Raw genomic sequence first — 18,291 nt, 5'->3', positions numbered from 1 at the left:
ATTAAGCACGTGGTTTTATTTGCACTCGCGAATAATTGTTCGTATTCTTTATCGTAGTGGTTTGTTTCTACGATATCGATATAATTGGTGGACGCGGCGTAGTAATGTCTCGCTATCATCCGACGGAGTTGATTTTTCCTACCGGCACGGCGTGTTTTAGGCATTGTAGAAAATTAAAGTCATATTCGGATTTTCTGTAGGCGTCGAGCGGCTTGTCCTCTCTGAGCCGTCACTTCAAATCAGAAATGATTGATTATGCTTCGGATTTTCTGTAGACGTCGAGCGGCTTGTCCTCTCTGAGTCGTCACTTTGAATCAGAAGTAATCAATTATGCTTCGTATTTTCTGTAGGCGACGAGCGGTTTGTCCTCTCTGTCGTCACTTCAAATACGAAAACTCGATTTAATTGTTATAATTTAGTAGCACGTGCCTGGTTAAGAATATCTGTATATTAACGTCGCGTCGCGTGGGATGTGGATTTTGTTGAATTAGGATTCTTTTGAATGATCACGAAGTTTAGCACACACTAATATATATTTCTAAAATAATACACAAAATGTAATATATTTAAACTAGCACTTAGATTCGAGAATGAATTTATAATGAATTTGGAATTTGAGTTAAGATTATGATATGGAATTAGAGTTAGAGTCCAGCTTAGGACTTGTCGGTTCGGTGTCGCGAGTTAGACTGACTGAGTCTGGGCCCGCTCCGAAGTCCCTCGATTTCGGCGGCTCGACTGCTGCGGCGGTCGAAAGTGGGGAGCTTGGAGAGAGAGGGGCCCTAGCGGAGCGCCATCTCTGGGCGCTTGGCGGAGGCTTAAATCTAACGCAGTGCCGCGCTCGGCCGCTAGTCGGAGTTCGGTGTCATAGCGCGCCTTGGCGCGCTTTTCAAATGCGCTGAAAGAAACTTAGAAGATTTACATGCAAGTTCGTGGAAAAATCAGGCGCGGGATGTAACACCTCCCCCCTTAGATGAAAATGTTGGACGATGTTCCAACATTTTCCATGTATAATCTAAAGTAATGTAAATTATTTCGCACGCTCTTATATTCTATGTATAATATGCTTAGAACTATTTTGTGTGCACTACACGTTTTCGTTCAAAAGTTTTCGAAGTTCTCGGTAGTCACGCACTTCACTTATTGGGGGCTCTATGGGGGTTGGTCGAGTGTCTTCGGTTATTGGGAGGGCTTTAGGGGGCTGATTTTCTGGCGTCGAAAGGGGTTTGGAAGATCGCTGATTCTCGTCGTCCATTCGTCGTCTTGGTGATCCTGTGTACAGGAGCAGGTTCGTCATCGAAGTCCATACCGCTCCCAGTAGATGTAGGCTCCATCCGTATATCGAATGCAATGCGTATCCGTGGATGATGGTGTCCACGATTAGCTTTATTAATCGGATTATTATGAAAATTCCGATCACACCTGCGCTGGCCGATCCGAATGTGATAAATCCTGTCCACAATTTTTGCCCTGCGTTCTCCGCGATCTGGTCCAAGGATTTTTCGTCTAGCAGGTTTAGCATGGATATACTTCCTGCTGGTATTTCTCGTCCCATGGCCCCTCTTGCTATTGTATTTAGCATCGAAGGTTTTTCCATAGGGAACATTATGTGGTCGCGGAGTCTGTCTAAATCTTCGCTGGTATAGATGCCGCTGGTGGCGAGAGAGGAGGGGCTCACGTATTTCCAGGTGGGTTTCGTGAGCGGTTGGATGATCGAAGGTGCCGCCGCCTCTTGTGGTCGTGGCATCAGGCGGTACCAGCTGCCGTGTATGTTGTACATAACTGGCAGGAATTCGTTGCAGTCCCTCGGCGTTCCTTTTTTGGTGAGTATCCTTGTCCTTGGTAGCATGAATAATGATTGATTTTTGTACGTTACCGGGATTTCGTTATAGCAGACGTCCGTTGGTCGTACTCGGCATTCTACAGCTAGACATTTGACCAGGTGTAGGGCTTCTCCCGCCATGACTGCGGTGTATCCAGGTGCCTTCATTATTCGATGCGCCATTTCGTCAGGGGCGAAACTGGCGAGCGAGAGCGCGTTTTGTAATATCTCTTTTTCGAGCGCGCATTTTTGTTCCATTATGTCGCGGTAGAGTCGCGTCAGTTGTGTCTTAATATGTTTTTCTACGTATATAAATTTAGAATTTACATACGAGAAAATGTCTAAGTTACTGACGGATATTCTTGTGCGGATTTTGAATGTTCTTCCCTTTTCTGTTTCTAGTACGAATAATTTTGGGTGTTCCGTCAGCATGAGTTTGTAGCCACACAGTGTCATCTCAGTGGTTTTGGTGAGGGCGAAGGTCGTTTCCTTCGTTGTCACTGTGTAAACGGTTGGCGTCTCGGTGTTTGTCTGTGCCGTGAGTTTATCGGCTGGGCCTTCGTATAGCACGTCGTATTGGTCGAAGTGGCAGCTGTCTCTTGGCGTGATAGTCCAGTAGGTCTCCGAGCCGTCGTGGTCCATGCATTCTCCCGTGAGTGCTTTGCAGTGCACCCCGGATGGTAGGATCAACTCGTTAGTATTTCTATCGATGACCGCGTCGAAGTTCCGAAGAGTTACTTTTACGACGGCCTGGACGACAGCACTTTCCCATGTTCCATAGGCATCTCCGTATTGAGTTCCGGTGCAACTTCCGTCCATGCTGGTGGTGCCGGCGAGGGTGACGCTTCGCACGTCCGTGCTGTTCCTCTTGAATGACTGGAGGATGCTTCGTTGACCTGTTCCTATGTCGATGGTTCCCGTGTCTTGCAGCTTTTTGCAGATGGATTCGGTGAGTTCTATTGTGTATTGGCGGCGTCCTCCTCGGACTATCGAGACGTGCGAGTGCATTCCACAATAGTATATCGTGCGGTCGACTTCGACTTTGCACTGCATCACGTGTGTGTGGTCATGGGTTGACATTTGTAACAGCTGTACGTAGGTGGCTTCCCTCTTAGGTTCTATGTTGTCGACGGCGCATTTACCGATGTCTAGGAGCGATAATGACGTTATATTTAATCCTTGTCCCCCGCAGTCGTATCCGATTAGACAGTATGATGCGGCAGGTAACAACAGGATTAGGGCAATGGCATGCGCTAAGATTTCCATGGTGACGGTGACGATGTTCATGGTGCTGCGCTTGATTGAGTTGTGGTCGGTCCTCCGTCCGACTTCCTTTGATATAGCGGCTCTGGAGTGGGGGAGGCCTCCGTAGTGGGGGCGCGATGCGGTGAGTGTTTGAGCTTGTCTGCGTGTACTACACGGGTCCTGGTAGCGCTTATTGCTAGTCTTACATTGTGGCTCTTGAGAACCTCTAATATTTTGTAGGGGCCTACGTACTGGTCCCCTAGCTTCCCTTTCGAGGGTTCCTTAAGGAGGTATACGTTATCGCCTATCTTAAAATTACTCGTCCTTATTCTACGATCATAGTATCTTTTGGATTTTTCCTTGGCGCGCATTAGGTTTTCGCGTGCGATAGTTTGTGCGTCTTTGATGCTGTTGAAAAGTGTTGTAAGATATTCCGCGTAACTCTCGTTGGTCGTATCCGCAGTAACGGGATCGCTCGCAGGGGTCCGCGCGGTTTTACCGAACACGAGTTCATGCGGTGTGTACTGAGTGCCTTCGTGGACGCTAGTATTGTAAGAGAGGGACGCTAACTTTAGGCACTTATCCCATTCGTTATTTTTATCCACGAACTGCTTCAGGTATTCCCACAAGACTTGGTGCGATCTTTCGACCGAGCCATTGGCTTGTGGTCTATACGCTGTGGTTCTGTAATGCTTAATTCTAAACTTACGTGCTATGTTTCGCATAAGGCTATTTAAGAAATGCGATCCTTGGTCGGTTAGGATTGCTTTGGGAGCACCGAATGTGCATATAAACTCGTTGGTGAGCGCGTCGGCTACTTCTATGGCTCCGGCGTGTTGGAGCGGTATCGCGAGCGAGTACTTAGTTAGGAGGTCCTGTATAGTAAGTATGTAACAGTTTTTCGACTGTGTCGTTGGTAATGGGCCCATGATATCCATGGAGATTTTGTCGAAGGCGGAGTCAGGGGTGTCCGTAAGCACCATGGGTTGCCGAGTTTTTGTTCTTACTAACTTTTTTAGTTGACAAGCACGGCAGTTTTTTATGAATGATTGGACGTCGGCTTTCATTCCCGACCAAAAATACTTTTTCTTTACTCGTCTATATGTTTTCGTGACGCCCTTGTGTCCGCCGACGGCAGAACAGTGATTTTCCGACAGGATCTGTTGCCTACTCTCTTCTGGGGGTATCGTAATTTCATTCTTACAAATAAAGATTCTAATACTAGTTTCGCTTAGGGTTCGGGTGAGTTGCATATACACCGTTTCCCAAGGTACATTGTCAACGTTACCTCTGGCGATAGAGATAGATTGTAGGCCAAGTTCGGTGACGACGTCTAGCAAGGAATGCATCGTTTCCTTCACGATTTCTTTTTCCGTGATTCCTGATACTCTATCTTTAATGATTAGTGATATAATGCGTCGCGAGCCATTCCGGTCGACTCGGGCTCTGCCTAGCGTCGCATTTTTAATTAGAGGGAGCGACTTAGTGTCTGCAAGCATGCGAGCCCCTTGGTCGATCGGAATGCCTTGTTGCGTGGTAAAAATAACTAAGTTGTCGCGTCGTGTCGTGAAGTTATCAGGTATCGTTATTACGTTAGGTCCCACTGGGTTTCGTATGATAGCGGGTTCATTTGGATTTTCAAACGGTCGCTCGTCGTCATCGGACTCTGTGCTACTTTCGGATTCCGCGTCGCTTTCGGCGTTAGCCTCGCTTTCGCTGTTCGCGTACTCCTCAGCTTCGTTTAGCTGGTTGCAGGGTAAGGTCGAGGGCGTTCCCTCCGCATTGATTGGCGTGCCGGTCTCTCTAGTGCCTGGTTTTGGCACTGCGGAAAATAAAGATTCATCTGAGTCGGATGATATAGGATCGTTTTCGAGGATTAGGATTTGTTGGGTTTTCGCGGCAGGTGTGGGGGTCGGATTTCGCGAGAGTGCGTCCGCGTTTACATTGGTTTTTCCCGCTTTGTACATTACCTCGTATTCGTATTCCGCTAGTTTTAAACGCCAGCGTACGAGTCGCGAAGTGGGGTCTTTTACCGAATGTAACCACACGAGCGGTTTGTGGTCCGTTACTAACACGAACTTCCGTCCATACAGATAGGGTCGGAAGTGATTGACACAGTACACGATGGCGAGGAGTTCCTTTTCTATCGTGGAATAATTTTGCTCTGCGTTGTTGAGTAAACGCGATGCGTACGCGATGGGTAGATCTTTTCCGACGACACCTTGGCTCAGGATTCCGCCTATGGCGTATCCCGAGGCGTCTGTCGTGAGCACGAATGCTTTGGTGAAGTCGGGATATTGTAGGATGGGTTGTGTGCAAAGGGAGTCACGGAGGGTTATGAATGATTGCTCTTGTTCTGGATTCCAATTAAATTCCTTGTCCTTTTTTAATAATTCCGTGAGGGGGTGAGCGAGTTTGGAAAAATTCGGGATGAAACGACGGTAGTATCCCGCGAGGCCTAGGAATTGTTTAATGTTTTTTGCATGTCTCGGCCTGGGGAATTCTTTAACCGCGCGGACTTTCTCGGGGTCCGGTTTCACTCCCTTATCGCTGATAATGTGCCCTAGATAACCGACTTCTTTTCTTAGGAATTCGCACTTATCGGGCTGTAATCTTAGGTTAGCTCTCTTCAATCTTTCCGCTAATTTATCGAACTTGAGCTCGTGTTCACGCAGGGAGCTCGCGTATAGTACGATATCATCGAGATACACGAAGAGCTCTATGCCTTGTAGTCCCGATAATACCTGATCCATCAGGCGTTGGAATGTCGCGGGCGCGTTTTTTAGACCGAAGGGCATGCGGTTGAATTCGTAATGTCCGTGGGGGGTGGAGAATGCGGTCTTTTTCGCGTGTGCTTCGTGCATTGGTATTTGGTGGAATCCTGATGCAAGGTCAAACACACTAAAGTACTTCGCACTTCCCAGTTGGTCTAGTATTTCCGTAATGTTCGGGAGGGGATACGCGTCGCCTATGGTTTTTTCGTTTAGAGCGCGATAATCTATTACCATGCGCCATCTTTTGTTGCCCTTGGAATCGGGTTTCTTAGGGACGATCCATAAGGGGGAGTTATAGGGGGAATCTGAGGGTTTAATGACGTCGTTGTTTAGAAGTTCTCCAATTTGTTTATCTATTTCCTCTTTGTGGATCGGCGGGAAGCGGTATTGTTTAGTGTTAATTGGTTGTTCGTCGGTCGTGGGGATTTTATGGGATATAATAGTCGTGTGTTCTAATTTGTCCGCCGGTAATCTAAATAAATCATTATGTCTCTGTATAAGTCGTGACACGTGGCTGTGTTCCTCAGGGTTTAAGTGTTCTAGTCGGAGTGCGTCTCGGATGGCTTGTAGGCGTTCGTAGTTGTCTGGGGTCGATTCAGTGGAGATTGCCAGTGCTTGGCCGGTTGCTGCCTGTTTGGCTTCGGATTCAGTGGGTGGGTCGCTTAATGTGGTTTCTATTTCCCGCAGTTCTACTGTCGGTACGATCAGTTCCCTGTCGGTATCACCGGAGTTTATCGCGTGTAGGTATGCTCTGCCATTCCGGTTCTCAACCACTGCTTCCCCTAGGTAGATGTCCTTGCCGACGCTAAGTCGCGGGACGTAGCCTACCGTGATATCTAGATTTGGTACTTTGATATAGAAGGTTGCGCGTGATCTAGCAGGTATCACGACGGTGTCGTGATCGGTGAAGGGTATTCGGATTCCTTGCCATGCGACGTATCTTTCCTGCAGATGTATATTTGACGCGTCGCGGAGGAAATCGTTGCCTAGGATACCTTCTTGCGGTATCGGAAAATTGTCGTTTACTACGTGTAGCTCTAGAGGGTGACCCGAGTAGTAGACTTGTATGGACCCGAGCGTTTTGATCCTGCCTTCCGTTATACCGCAGAGATACAACTTATCGGTTCCGCGGATGCTAGTCTCGGGATGAACGTTCCGTCGTTTAATAAGATTAGGAGAGGCGCCAGTGTCCACCATAAAGGAGGTTTTCTGTGAGAGTCCGTCGACGGCTAACGCAACGGTAGGCGCGTGTGGGAAGTTCTGCGGGTTTAGTGTCGCTATTCGGAATTCCCGGCGGGAATCGCGTCTATTCGGTTTACCGGGCGTATTTCGCGCATCGGGGGCCCTTGGCGAGCGTCGCCCGTCTGTCTCGCAGGGCCTTCCGGGTTTCCCTGGTTTTGCTGTCGAGCGTTATTATATGCGCGTTTTCGGCACTCGCTAATTTCATGCCCGAGGTTTTTACAGTACCTGCACTGCTTTATTTCTCGGCTTGCGTCCGGGTGGTCTGACGTTTTTGATGAAGGGTCGCGGGACGCGTTGGTGGGGCGATTATTATTATCGGGGTAGGAGTTAGTACGCGGGTAGTCGTTCCGGGTGCGATCCGGATATTGGGGTGCATTGCGCGAGTATTCTGTGCGTGGGTATGATCCTTGTGAGCGATCAAGTCGTGGTTGTCCGTACGGTGGGCGATCCGTGTGGGTGGTTATTGCTGGGTTCTCGCGATTTGATCTGGGGTCGTTGTAGCGTTCCCGTGGAGGTATGAGGGGTGGGAGTTGTCGTCTGGTATAGTTTCTACCCTCATAGTCTCTGTCTTGTCGCTCGCGCGTGCCGAATCGAGTCTTATCTAATTCTTGTTCTTTCGCGATTGTTTTGGCGACGGAGAATGCTTCGAATGGCTTCTGATAAAGTCTTGTTACGTCCCGCAACAAAATTTTTATTTTTATTTAAACACGCAAAAATTGCCTCTATAATATTTAAACTGTAATTCTACCGACGAACATATAAATCTTAATCCCACCGAGTAACATATTATTGTTAATATAAATTAATATTGTTAACTAAAATTCCATCACGCTATCTATTGTCACCAATATTTCTTATTATAAAATCTCACCGCGCAATGTAATATCACCAATACTTATAGTACATCAATACCATTACGCCGCGCGACCTAATATTGTCAATATCTCCGAAAATAATCTTTCTTTGTTAAGAAGCTAGCTATACATAACATAACCTCACTTAGGAATGATAGAAATAATTTTAAGTATTTGCCCACATATAGTATCATCCGCATAAAAATTACCTACTTTACCGACAATAGGCAAAATCACCCACACAAAAGTTACCGACAGTCGATAAAATAAATTCCTACTTTACCGACAGAGTAAAAGTTACCGACAGAAAAATTACCGACGGAAGGTAAAATAAATTCCTACTTTACCGACAGAGTAAAAGTTACCGACAGAAAAATTACCGACGGTCGATAAGGAAGTTTTCTACCTTACCGACAGAGTAAAAGTTACCGACAGAAAAATTACCGACGGTCGATAAGGAAGTTTTTTACCTTACCGACCGAGCATAAGTTACCGACAGAAAAATTACCGACCCATGATAACACAGTTACCGACGTTACCGACTGAGGATAAAGTCATTTCCTACCTTACCGACAGCGAATACTGTCCGTACCCACATTACCGACAGAGGGCAGCGCCATCTCTGGTGTAGCGATGATACTAACTTTACCGACATATAAGAGAATACCTCTTTCATTAATATGTAATCCTGATACACAAGAAATTTTACAAATCAAAAACCAAAAGACTTTATATACATATATATATATTTTTGAACATGTCTCGGCACCGACTACATGTATATCTAATTATTTCGGGGCCTAAATTATATCAAAAATCATTGATTCCAGATTAACTCGAAAAATACTATAAATAAAAATCTTATGACAATTTTCCCTTAAGGAGCATAAAAAGTCAGACCGACACATGTATACATAATTATGAAAACTCCAATACTACTAATTTTATAAACGAAGTTTTAAAATATAATTTTCCGTATGCGATATTATGAGTCATCATCACATTCCAAACTAAGACTATGGAATATTCCGCTCGAATATTATTGCACAACATTACGCAACATGATGAAATAATTAATTATCATTAAGTAACAAATGAATTTATTGTTATTAAGCGTATGCAATAACCTCCATTTATATATTAATCCACAAAAAATCCGTTCAAGAGAACATTGCGCAACATAACGAAATAATTAACTTATTGTTAAACATTAATATTAAGTACATGCAATAATTTTTATTCAAGAACATAATAGATATAAATATTAAAAATAAAAGCAAAGAATAAAAATTGTTGCACCATTTATTGAAATAATTTATAGTCTTTATATACTTATATTCCACCGCATAAATACTTATGTTAAAATAATTGTAATTATAATAATTATGATGTCAGAATTTATTAACAATATTTAAAAGCATTTTCCATAATAATACATAGAGACAAAAATGAACTTTCGAACGGAGCATGCTAGAAACTCCGTTGACATTTCTACAGCTAGAGCTTAAAAAACTACATTAGAAAATATATGCATATAAACTGCAAAGAAATTCTGATGGTCTAATAATTATTATAAAACTTATGTGTCAAAATACAATGCAACCAGTATAGCCGATTCTATACTGACCGCTCCGTTACCCCCACTCCAATTCTGAAGAGTCCCACCATCTACAAATTAAACTACGCCCAAACTACGCCCAATTCCTGCGGCAACGCCCAGCAGCGCGCGCATCTTCCCCACGCTCGTGCCAACGGCGCGCGCAACCAGCCCGGAGAAGGGAACCAATGAGCGACCGCGCCGCCCACGCCGAGGCGCGCGCATCTTCCGAGGCGCGCGCATCCGTCACGTCAGCGGGAGCCAATCCCAAATCATTGCGCAACAATCACGTCAGAGAAAACCAATCACCCGTTGACAACGCGGCACATCCCTCGAGGCGGACGCATCTTTCGAGGCGCGCGCAGCCAGAAGCAGAGGAGGGAACCAATCACTGCTCGACTCCCTCCACGGAGAAGCGCATCTCCTACTATTGGGACCGTGTGCAAAACTGGGACTGACGACTATATAAACCCGTGCAGAGCGGTCCTCCTCGCATTTTGCCCAACGATATTTACAGTGATAACTTGGCATTTGGCCCAACGATCTTCAACATTCAACTACCTCTGGCATTTGGCCCAACGTTTTCAACATTCAACTACCTCTGGCATTTGGCCCAACGATATTTACAGTGTTAACTTGGCATTTTGCCCAACGTTTTCAACACTTAACTACTGGCATTTTGCCCAACGATATTCACAGTGTTAATACTTATATCTCCGAGATTTTGTACGTGTATTCAGTTAATAAATTCAGTGACTATTGAACATTGAGTTTCTCAATCGAACTCCTGGACTGCAACCTCCATCCCGAACTGTCACCGAGGTAGACGGTATCCAGCGGAAGGAAGCAGCATCCACTCATCAGCCTAGTGAAGGGAAGCAGCCTTCACACACTAGGACATTTCAGACACTGGTAAATATCCGGCCACTTGTCATTAATCTAACCTTTAATTTCTACTAACAACTAAATTCAGTGAAACAGTGCGCGACAATTCGGGAACCTTACCTTTGATTACCCGTATCCCTTAATCCAATTATTCAACTTAGTAAATATCATTTCCAATTGGAAAATTTATCTGGGACTTATCTCTTTGATAAGACGACGCGATAGACAGTGAGCGAGTGCGAAACTGCAGCGGCAGGTCGAACCCAAGTCTGGCTCGGTGGAAAAATAATTATCTTGAGGAATTTATTCCCATGATAGAGGTTGTTTCTCAACCTAGAGCTGGTGAGGCAATAGAAAAAATAAGCGGCCTCCTGTCAATCGACGTCCGAGTAGGCGAAAATACAGTTTTCGATTAATAGGCAATTATCTTGAGGGATTTATCCCAATGATAGAAGTTGACCTTTTGATCTTGGATTGAATTTAGCCTTAACTTCAAAATACGAGATACATCCCAGGATTTAGAGACAATACACTGGCTTAGTTTTGAATCATTATCACTACTTGCAATTATAACCTAACCTTACGAGGTTAATACTAAGCCAGCCGTATGATAGGTGGATACCTTGTCAGCGTATCCAAACTCCTGATTTTTCCTCGAATCCTCTTTCGATTTTCAGAGAATCAAAATAAAATAAGAATCTTTTTGAAACCAAGATAACACATTAACATTTCAAACAAATAAATTCTCGATAATCCTAATTTACCATCAGTTGGTAATTTTTCCAATAGTCGTCAATCAAAACTTACCATCGGTCGATAACTTACCATCAGTCGATAACTTACCATCGGTCGATAACTTACCATCAGTCGATAACTTACCATCGGTCGGTAAAACAGAAAGTGACGCTAACCATCGGTCGGTAAAACAGAAATCTAACTTACCATCGGTCGGTAAAACAGAAACCTAACTTACCATCGGTCGGTAAAACAGAAATCTACATTACCGACGGTCGGTAATTTTCGGGAGTCAACGTTACCAACAATAAAATTTTTTATACTAATCTTTCTATTTCTGCCGGTCTATACTTCTATCAACTTTGGGGACATCTATCTGACTATACTCGGGATAACAATTATAAATTGAACATTCATATGGAATTCCTTTTTTCTTTTTTTTTATTAACAGGTGTCGGGTATTATTAAATTCAACTTTACGCAAAAGTAAGTGACTTCAAAATCACCAAAGTCTTAAATACTAAATAGACAGGTTTATAATTGGTTAATTAAACGACAGATGGTCCGAGTGAGACAAGGTAACTTCAATACCCGTCGAAATATTCTACGCCGTGTGAGACGAAACAGGCAAACGCGACGTACCTTCTTCCCTATCATCACTCTTGAGAATGAAATCATTGCACCAGTTCCCGAGATCATCGACTTAGAACCTCAGTCACCTATCCCCATAATCACTATTGAGGAAGAAAGCCACGAAATTATCCCAGTCCCACATAATCAATATTCTCCCTCCAATCTAGTAGAAAGAATTACCGAAGATAGAAGCAACTGTTCAACCATCTCGTTAAACTCCGACCAGGCATCCATCCCTAGACCTTCAGTGGATTGGAGTCAGAGTCCAGGGACTGCTTCCATCTCGGGGACATTCCAACATCTTGACACCGTACCCCTATACAACTACTATCCCGAGGAAAACAGCCTATATAGTCCTCCTAGCTATTCCCCCGTGGCATATGAAGACCCAGACCCCTTTGAGCCCTTAGAGATTTCCCTAGCTTCCCCAGAAAGACCCATCTCAACCATAAACATCGAATATTCTTACTTTCTACCAGAATTGTACGGTCACCCGAGGGAGGAATAAAAGGATATTCAAATTTGTAAAATAAAAATATATATATACTTTGAACAAAACAAAATAAACTTATAAAATTTAGTATGAATGTTTATTCACTCTCCACCTAGAATCCTCTCTAAGCACAATAGACCTTCAATCTCTCGGCGTCCCAGGGTATAGCCGGCCTAGCAGGTTGCCCTAAAACAAATTGAGAGATTAATTGCGTCCAACTGGGAAAGTAAGACTTCCAGACCAGTCCTGAGGAACTGGGGACGTAACAGAAAACATTATTTTTGGTGGCAGCGGTGGGATCTGCCGAAGGATCTGTGCTTTTGAGAGATTCAGTGGATAAGAATAAACAATTTTCAACGTAATCATGCAAACTCGCTCAAGCTCTGCAAGCTCCGTAACCACAGGAGCTACGAAAAAAACAATATAGCCCAGAAGAAATTGAAATCATAATGAAGAAGATGCACGAGAAGGAACAATTATTAAAAGAACAGTCAGAGGATCTACAAGTTAAACAAGAGCGTCTTAGAAGAGCTCAGGAAGAATTAGAACAAAGAGAATTTACCGAAGACTCCACAGGCATGGAACAATTAATATCATCGATGCATAAGATAGCTGATCAAATTGAAAGAATTAATTCAAGGATTACAAACTTGGAAAATTCCACTCAAGACACAAGGCATGATAGGCCTGAAACACAAACGACTCCGCAACTATCTCCGCATAAATTTGATGTGATGGATCAACCATCCCCCATACGACTTAAAGATGCTATCGACACGATTCCTAAATTCGATGGACATAAAATGTCCGTTTTCCATTTCAGTAAAATCTGTGAACGCGCTCTTGAATTAATACCGCAGTATCATGAATATTTCTTAGTCCAATTAATAATGAATAAATTACAAGGACACGCTTACTCCGCAGTAGAAGGATCTGAATATCATACTGTTTTCGAATTAACACAAAGATTGAAGCTTATATTTGGACCGAATAAATCGGTAGACCAATATAGAGGAGAATTGGCAAATGTATACATGAAGCACAACGAAGATATTTTCGATTATATTGGAAGAGTACAAGAATTACGTGCTGCAATCGTCGATGGAGAAACAGACTATACTGGACATATAGATGAAAGATTAAAAGATGCAATCGAGATAACTACATTACACAGTTTCATTAACGGACTTCCATCTGATCTGCTAGTAAGAGTCAAGTTAGAACATCCGCATACTCTCAAAGATGGAATAAGCACTGCCATCCAATTATCAAAAACTATAGAAGCAGAGAACATACGGAAACGAACCGTGTTCCGTCCGAATTTCCAACCACGTGCAGATCGACCTAATAATTATAACAGCACTTCTCGCCAATTTCCTGTAGCTAACAACACTAATAATCAATCTAAACCGGGTAATGGGAATACAACTACATTATCACCAGCTCTTCCGACATTCTCAAGACCAGCAATGCCCACTGGACAATCTCCGCAGAATTATCAAACAAAGATTTGCCGCTATTGTAAAACTCCAGGCCACCTGATACAAGAATGCCGAAAACTAGCCTGGAGACGAGCTCAAGAAAGAATACAGCAACCAGTAAATTCGGGAAACGCTCAAGGCGTTCCGATAAATCCCGGCGTCCGTCGGAACGATCAGCAACAATGGCGCCCGACTTATATCGTACAAGGAAAACCAAGCGCCACAGTCCCTCCGGAAGCAACAGTGCAAGCCTCCGGATCTGCCAATTGAATAGCAATCAGCATCCTACGGATTTACCTACGATTACATTAGCTTCTCCAGACTTGGCAAAAGAATGCAGATTTATGATTGATTCAGGATCCGGTTTAAACCTTATTAAGGAAGGATGCCTGAAACCATACGTTAATCTTGATACAACCAATCCCCTCTGCTTGCAAGGGATTGCCTCTGAAACCGTCGTCACTTTAGGCGTCATTTTTATGACGATACTCGGCAGAACGTCCGAATTCTATGTAATCTCTGACTCAATCGCATTCCCACAGGATGGGATCTTAGGCAACAAGTTCCTGAGGGAACGAGCCGTTACTATAGATTACAAAAATAATTTTATTCAACACGAGGATAAAAGAATTCCTTTTCTAAACTCAAATTCTATACTTCTTAAAGGAAGGAGCGTTACCCCTTGCTCTTTTCCAATCTCAAGTCACCAACAAGTCGGTTATGTGCCACGTCATACTCTAGCCGAAGGCATCTATTATGGGCAAGCAATCGTTACTAATAATAACGGGAAAGCATACATGCCTATCTTTAACACTTCCGAGGAAGAATTCATTTTCAATATCCCCGTTATTCAACTACAAGATTTTGACGTCTGTGAGCCAGACGTATCAGCTACTAACTCCGTTGGATTAGAAGAAACCCGAGGGAAATTCTCTAATGCCATCGACAATCCTATTTATTTTAATCAAGCATTGCCCCAATCTACTGAAAGAGCTACTGACGTTATAAACCTTCTTCGACTAGAACATCTGAACTCCGAGGAGTCAGCAAACATACAGTCTCTAGTATACAAGCACGCCGATAGATTTCATATTACTGGTGAACATCTTCAAGCTACTAATGCCGCGCAACACTATGTCCCTACTATTAATGAAGTACCAGTCCACACAAAACAATACAGGTTTCCCCCTGTACATAAAGAAGAGATCGATAAACAAGTAACCGAATTATTATCTTCAGATTTAATCGAAGCATCAACCTCACCTTATAATTCTCCACTTTGGATTGTTCCTAAAAAACCAGACTCTCTAGGAAACAAACGATGGCGAATGGTCATCGACTACCGTAATCTTAATGAAAAAACCATAGGAGACGCTTATCCTTTGCCGAACATAACAGATATACTCGATCAACTCGGGTCCGCTAAATATTTCTCTGTATTAGACTTAGCGTCAGGATTTCATCAGATTCCTATGTCATCAAAAGATGCTCATAAGACTGCTTTTTCCACACCTTATGGACACTACCAGTTTAAAAGAATGCCGTTTGGATTAAAGAACGCACCCGCAACATTTCAAAGATTGATGGATAACGAGCTCTCTGGTTTACAAGGAAACGAATTATTCGTTTACATGGATGACATCGTTATATATGCAAGATCTCTAAAGGAACACGAAGTCAAATTCGAAAGATTAATGGAAAGATTGAGAACAGCAAACTTAAAGCTGCAACCTGATAAATGCGAATTCCTACGACAAGAAGTCATGTATTTAGGACATATAATCGGAGCTGACGGAGTCAGACCCGATCCTGCAAAAGTAAACGCCATTATGAAATTTCCTACGCCAAGAAATCCCAAAAACATTAAGCAATTCTTAGGATTAGCTGGATATTATCGAAGATTCATACCGAATTTTTCCAAAACCGCTAAGCCATTAACAGATCTTTTGAAAAAGAATAAGAAATTTGAATGGAAAGAAAATCAAGCAGAAGCATTTAATAAATTACAGCATTCATTATGTTCCAAACCTATATTGCAATATCCGGATTTTAATCAACCTTTTATATTAACCACCGACGCTTCTGGATATGCCGTCGGAGGCGTACTTAGTCAAGGAGAAATTGGAAAAGATTTACCCATAGCTTATACTTCACGCGTTTTGAATACAGCAGAACAAAATTATTCTACGATTGAAAAAGAATGCCTTGCAATTATTTACTGTGTAAACCACTTTCGACCATATTTATATGGCAGAACTTTTACAATTATCACGGATCACAAGCCTTTAGTGTGGCTACATTCCATTAAGGACCCTTCTTCGCGATTATGGAAATGGCGGATGAAATTATCCGAATACCAATACGAAATAAAATATAAAAAAGGAACTTTAAATAATAACGCCGACGCTTTATCTAGAAATCCTGCTGTCAACATAGCCGTACCTTTATTCATTATTGATGAATATTCTTCCGATGAATCTATTTTCTCGCCTCAACCTCCAGACATCTCTAGAAAACAGAAATTAAATCAAACGAATAAAAGAATCGTTCAAGCTACAAGAACCTCTACCCCCATACAGCAGCAAGAATTGGAAAACTCCAATATCGACTCTGAAGATCACGACGACAGTCAAGTTATCATCGAAGAAGTAACAGACTCCGACGAAAGTACTGAGTCCGATTATACTGAAATAATAGATTCGAATATTATACCTCATCAACCGAAACCTCCAGAGCCACCGCCATGGAGCCGAGCTCAAGTCCGAGAAGTACGAGAAAGCCTATTAAAGCAAAAAGATAATCATGTAATATTTCTTTACCAAGACGGTACTCCTTACGATAATGGAGCTAAACTATATCAAGAAGCTAACTTGCTTCCTAATTACGAAGAATTAACATTCGAAAGAGCCAGAATTCGTACAGTAGAATCCAACACGCTTATCGCTTTCCCTATAAAATTAAACAATCGTATTTTAATAGAAGCTCAAAATCTTAAAAACTGTTTGAAATCTTTAGTAGACGTCATTACTGAACTCGATCTATCATCTTTCAGTCTTAGCAAAACCGACCGTTTCGACGATTTGCCATGGTCCTATATAATTAACCAGTTTAAAAAACATCTCCAAGAACTACCTATCAAAATTACTATATGCCTAAATCTTATACAAACCCCCGAAATGGAACAACGACTCTCTCTCATTTTAGAAAACCATGCCTCTGCGCATGGCGGACATAAAGGAGTGACAAAAACATATAACCGCCTCCGTTCTCGATATTGTTGGAAGACAATGAAGAAAGATATTCAAGATTTTATAAGGACTTGCCGTGAATGTCAGCTAAAGAAATTAACTAGAGTTAAAACAAAGCAACCAATGGTTATTACTGATACGCCTGGAATGGCTTTCGACAAGGTTTCATTAGATATTATGGGACCTCTGCCCATCACGGATAACAATCATCAATACATATTAACCATGCAAGATTTACTAACGAAATATTCCGTGGCATCACCTCTACAAGAAGCCACATCTTTAACAATAGCTGACGCTTTTACCAAGGAATTTATTTGCATATACGGAGCCCCTCGTGCCATATTAACGGATCAGGGAACTAACTTTTTATCAGCTCTAATGAGACAATTAACGAAGAAGTTTGGCATACAACATTTTAAGACCACAGCTTATCACCCTCAGTCAAATGGATCACTAGAACGCTCACATCATGTACTAACGGAGTATCTAAAGACACAAATAAATAGAGAAGCTAACTGGGACGAGTATATTAAACTCGCAATGTTCTCATACAACACTAGCGTACACGAAGGAACTAGATATTCACCCTACGAATTGGTTTTCGGGCGAATAGCTCGACTACCCTCTGCACATCCTATCATCGAAGAAAATACTGAACCTACTTACCATGAATATATCACGAACCTCTTTAATAAAATAAGAGATCTGCAAGCTCAAGCTCATTCAAATCTAGTACAAGCTAAAGAGAGAAGCAAGAGATATTATGATCGAAATATAAACCCTCGAGCTCTTGAACAAGGAACGTTAGTTTATTTATTAAAAGAACCGCGTAAAGGAAAATTCGCCGACCAGTATACGGGTCCCCATGAGGTACTTGAATTATTACCTCCCAGCAACGTCAAACTCAAAATCGGAAATCAAACTCGAATTGTCCACGTCGACAAAGTGAAGCTCGCACATTCTAAACCCGGATGAAACATTAATGTTAATTTCTCTTTTTATTTCAGATGCTTTGGCACCGACAGCCGATTCGGCCGCAGCCAAATATCCAGCAGGTACATCGAATCAGGGATTCATTCCTATTCGCTCACTGCACTCATGTCCACGGGGCAATCTGCCTCGAGGATGACACTAATTTTTGTGACCGGTGTTACGATCAAACTCACACCGCAATAATCCGGGAAAATTACCAGAAAATTCATAGACATTTTTTTTTCGTAAATAGTCATCTAGTTAAAGAAGAATACTGCATAACTTGCGGTATAGTGGTAATAGAAAC

General features: G+C 42.7%; 1 protein-coding gene across 1 annotated transcript; it reads right to left on the bottom strand.

Annotated features, from left to right (window-relative positions):
* Positions 1–1,087: 1,087 nt before the first annotated feature.
* LOC145967120 (uncharacterized) lies at positions 1,088–2,080 on the bottom strand. The gene has a single exon (XM_083091781.1). The coding sequence runs from the start codon at positions 2,078–2,080 to the stop codon at positions 1,088–1,090; it is 993 nt and encodes a 330-aa protein (XP_082947907.1).
* Positions 2,081–18,291: the final 16,211 nt, after the last annotated feature.

Source organism: Camponotus vicinus, unplaced genomic scaffold (genome assembly GCF_025532165.1).
Source record: "Camponotus vicinus isolate PSW18456_S1 unplaced genomic scaffold, iyCamVici1.0 SCAF_2, whole genome shotgun sequence".
NCBI classification, from domain to species: Eukaryota; Metazoa; Arthropoda; class Insecta; order Hymenoptera; family Formicidae; genus Camponotus; species Camponotus vicinus.
The sequence above is the reverse complement of the archived record's forward strand: the minus strand, read 5'-3'. Positions and strand labels throughout refer to the sequence as shown.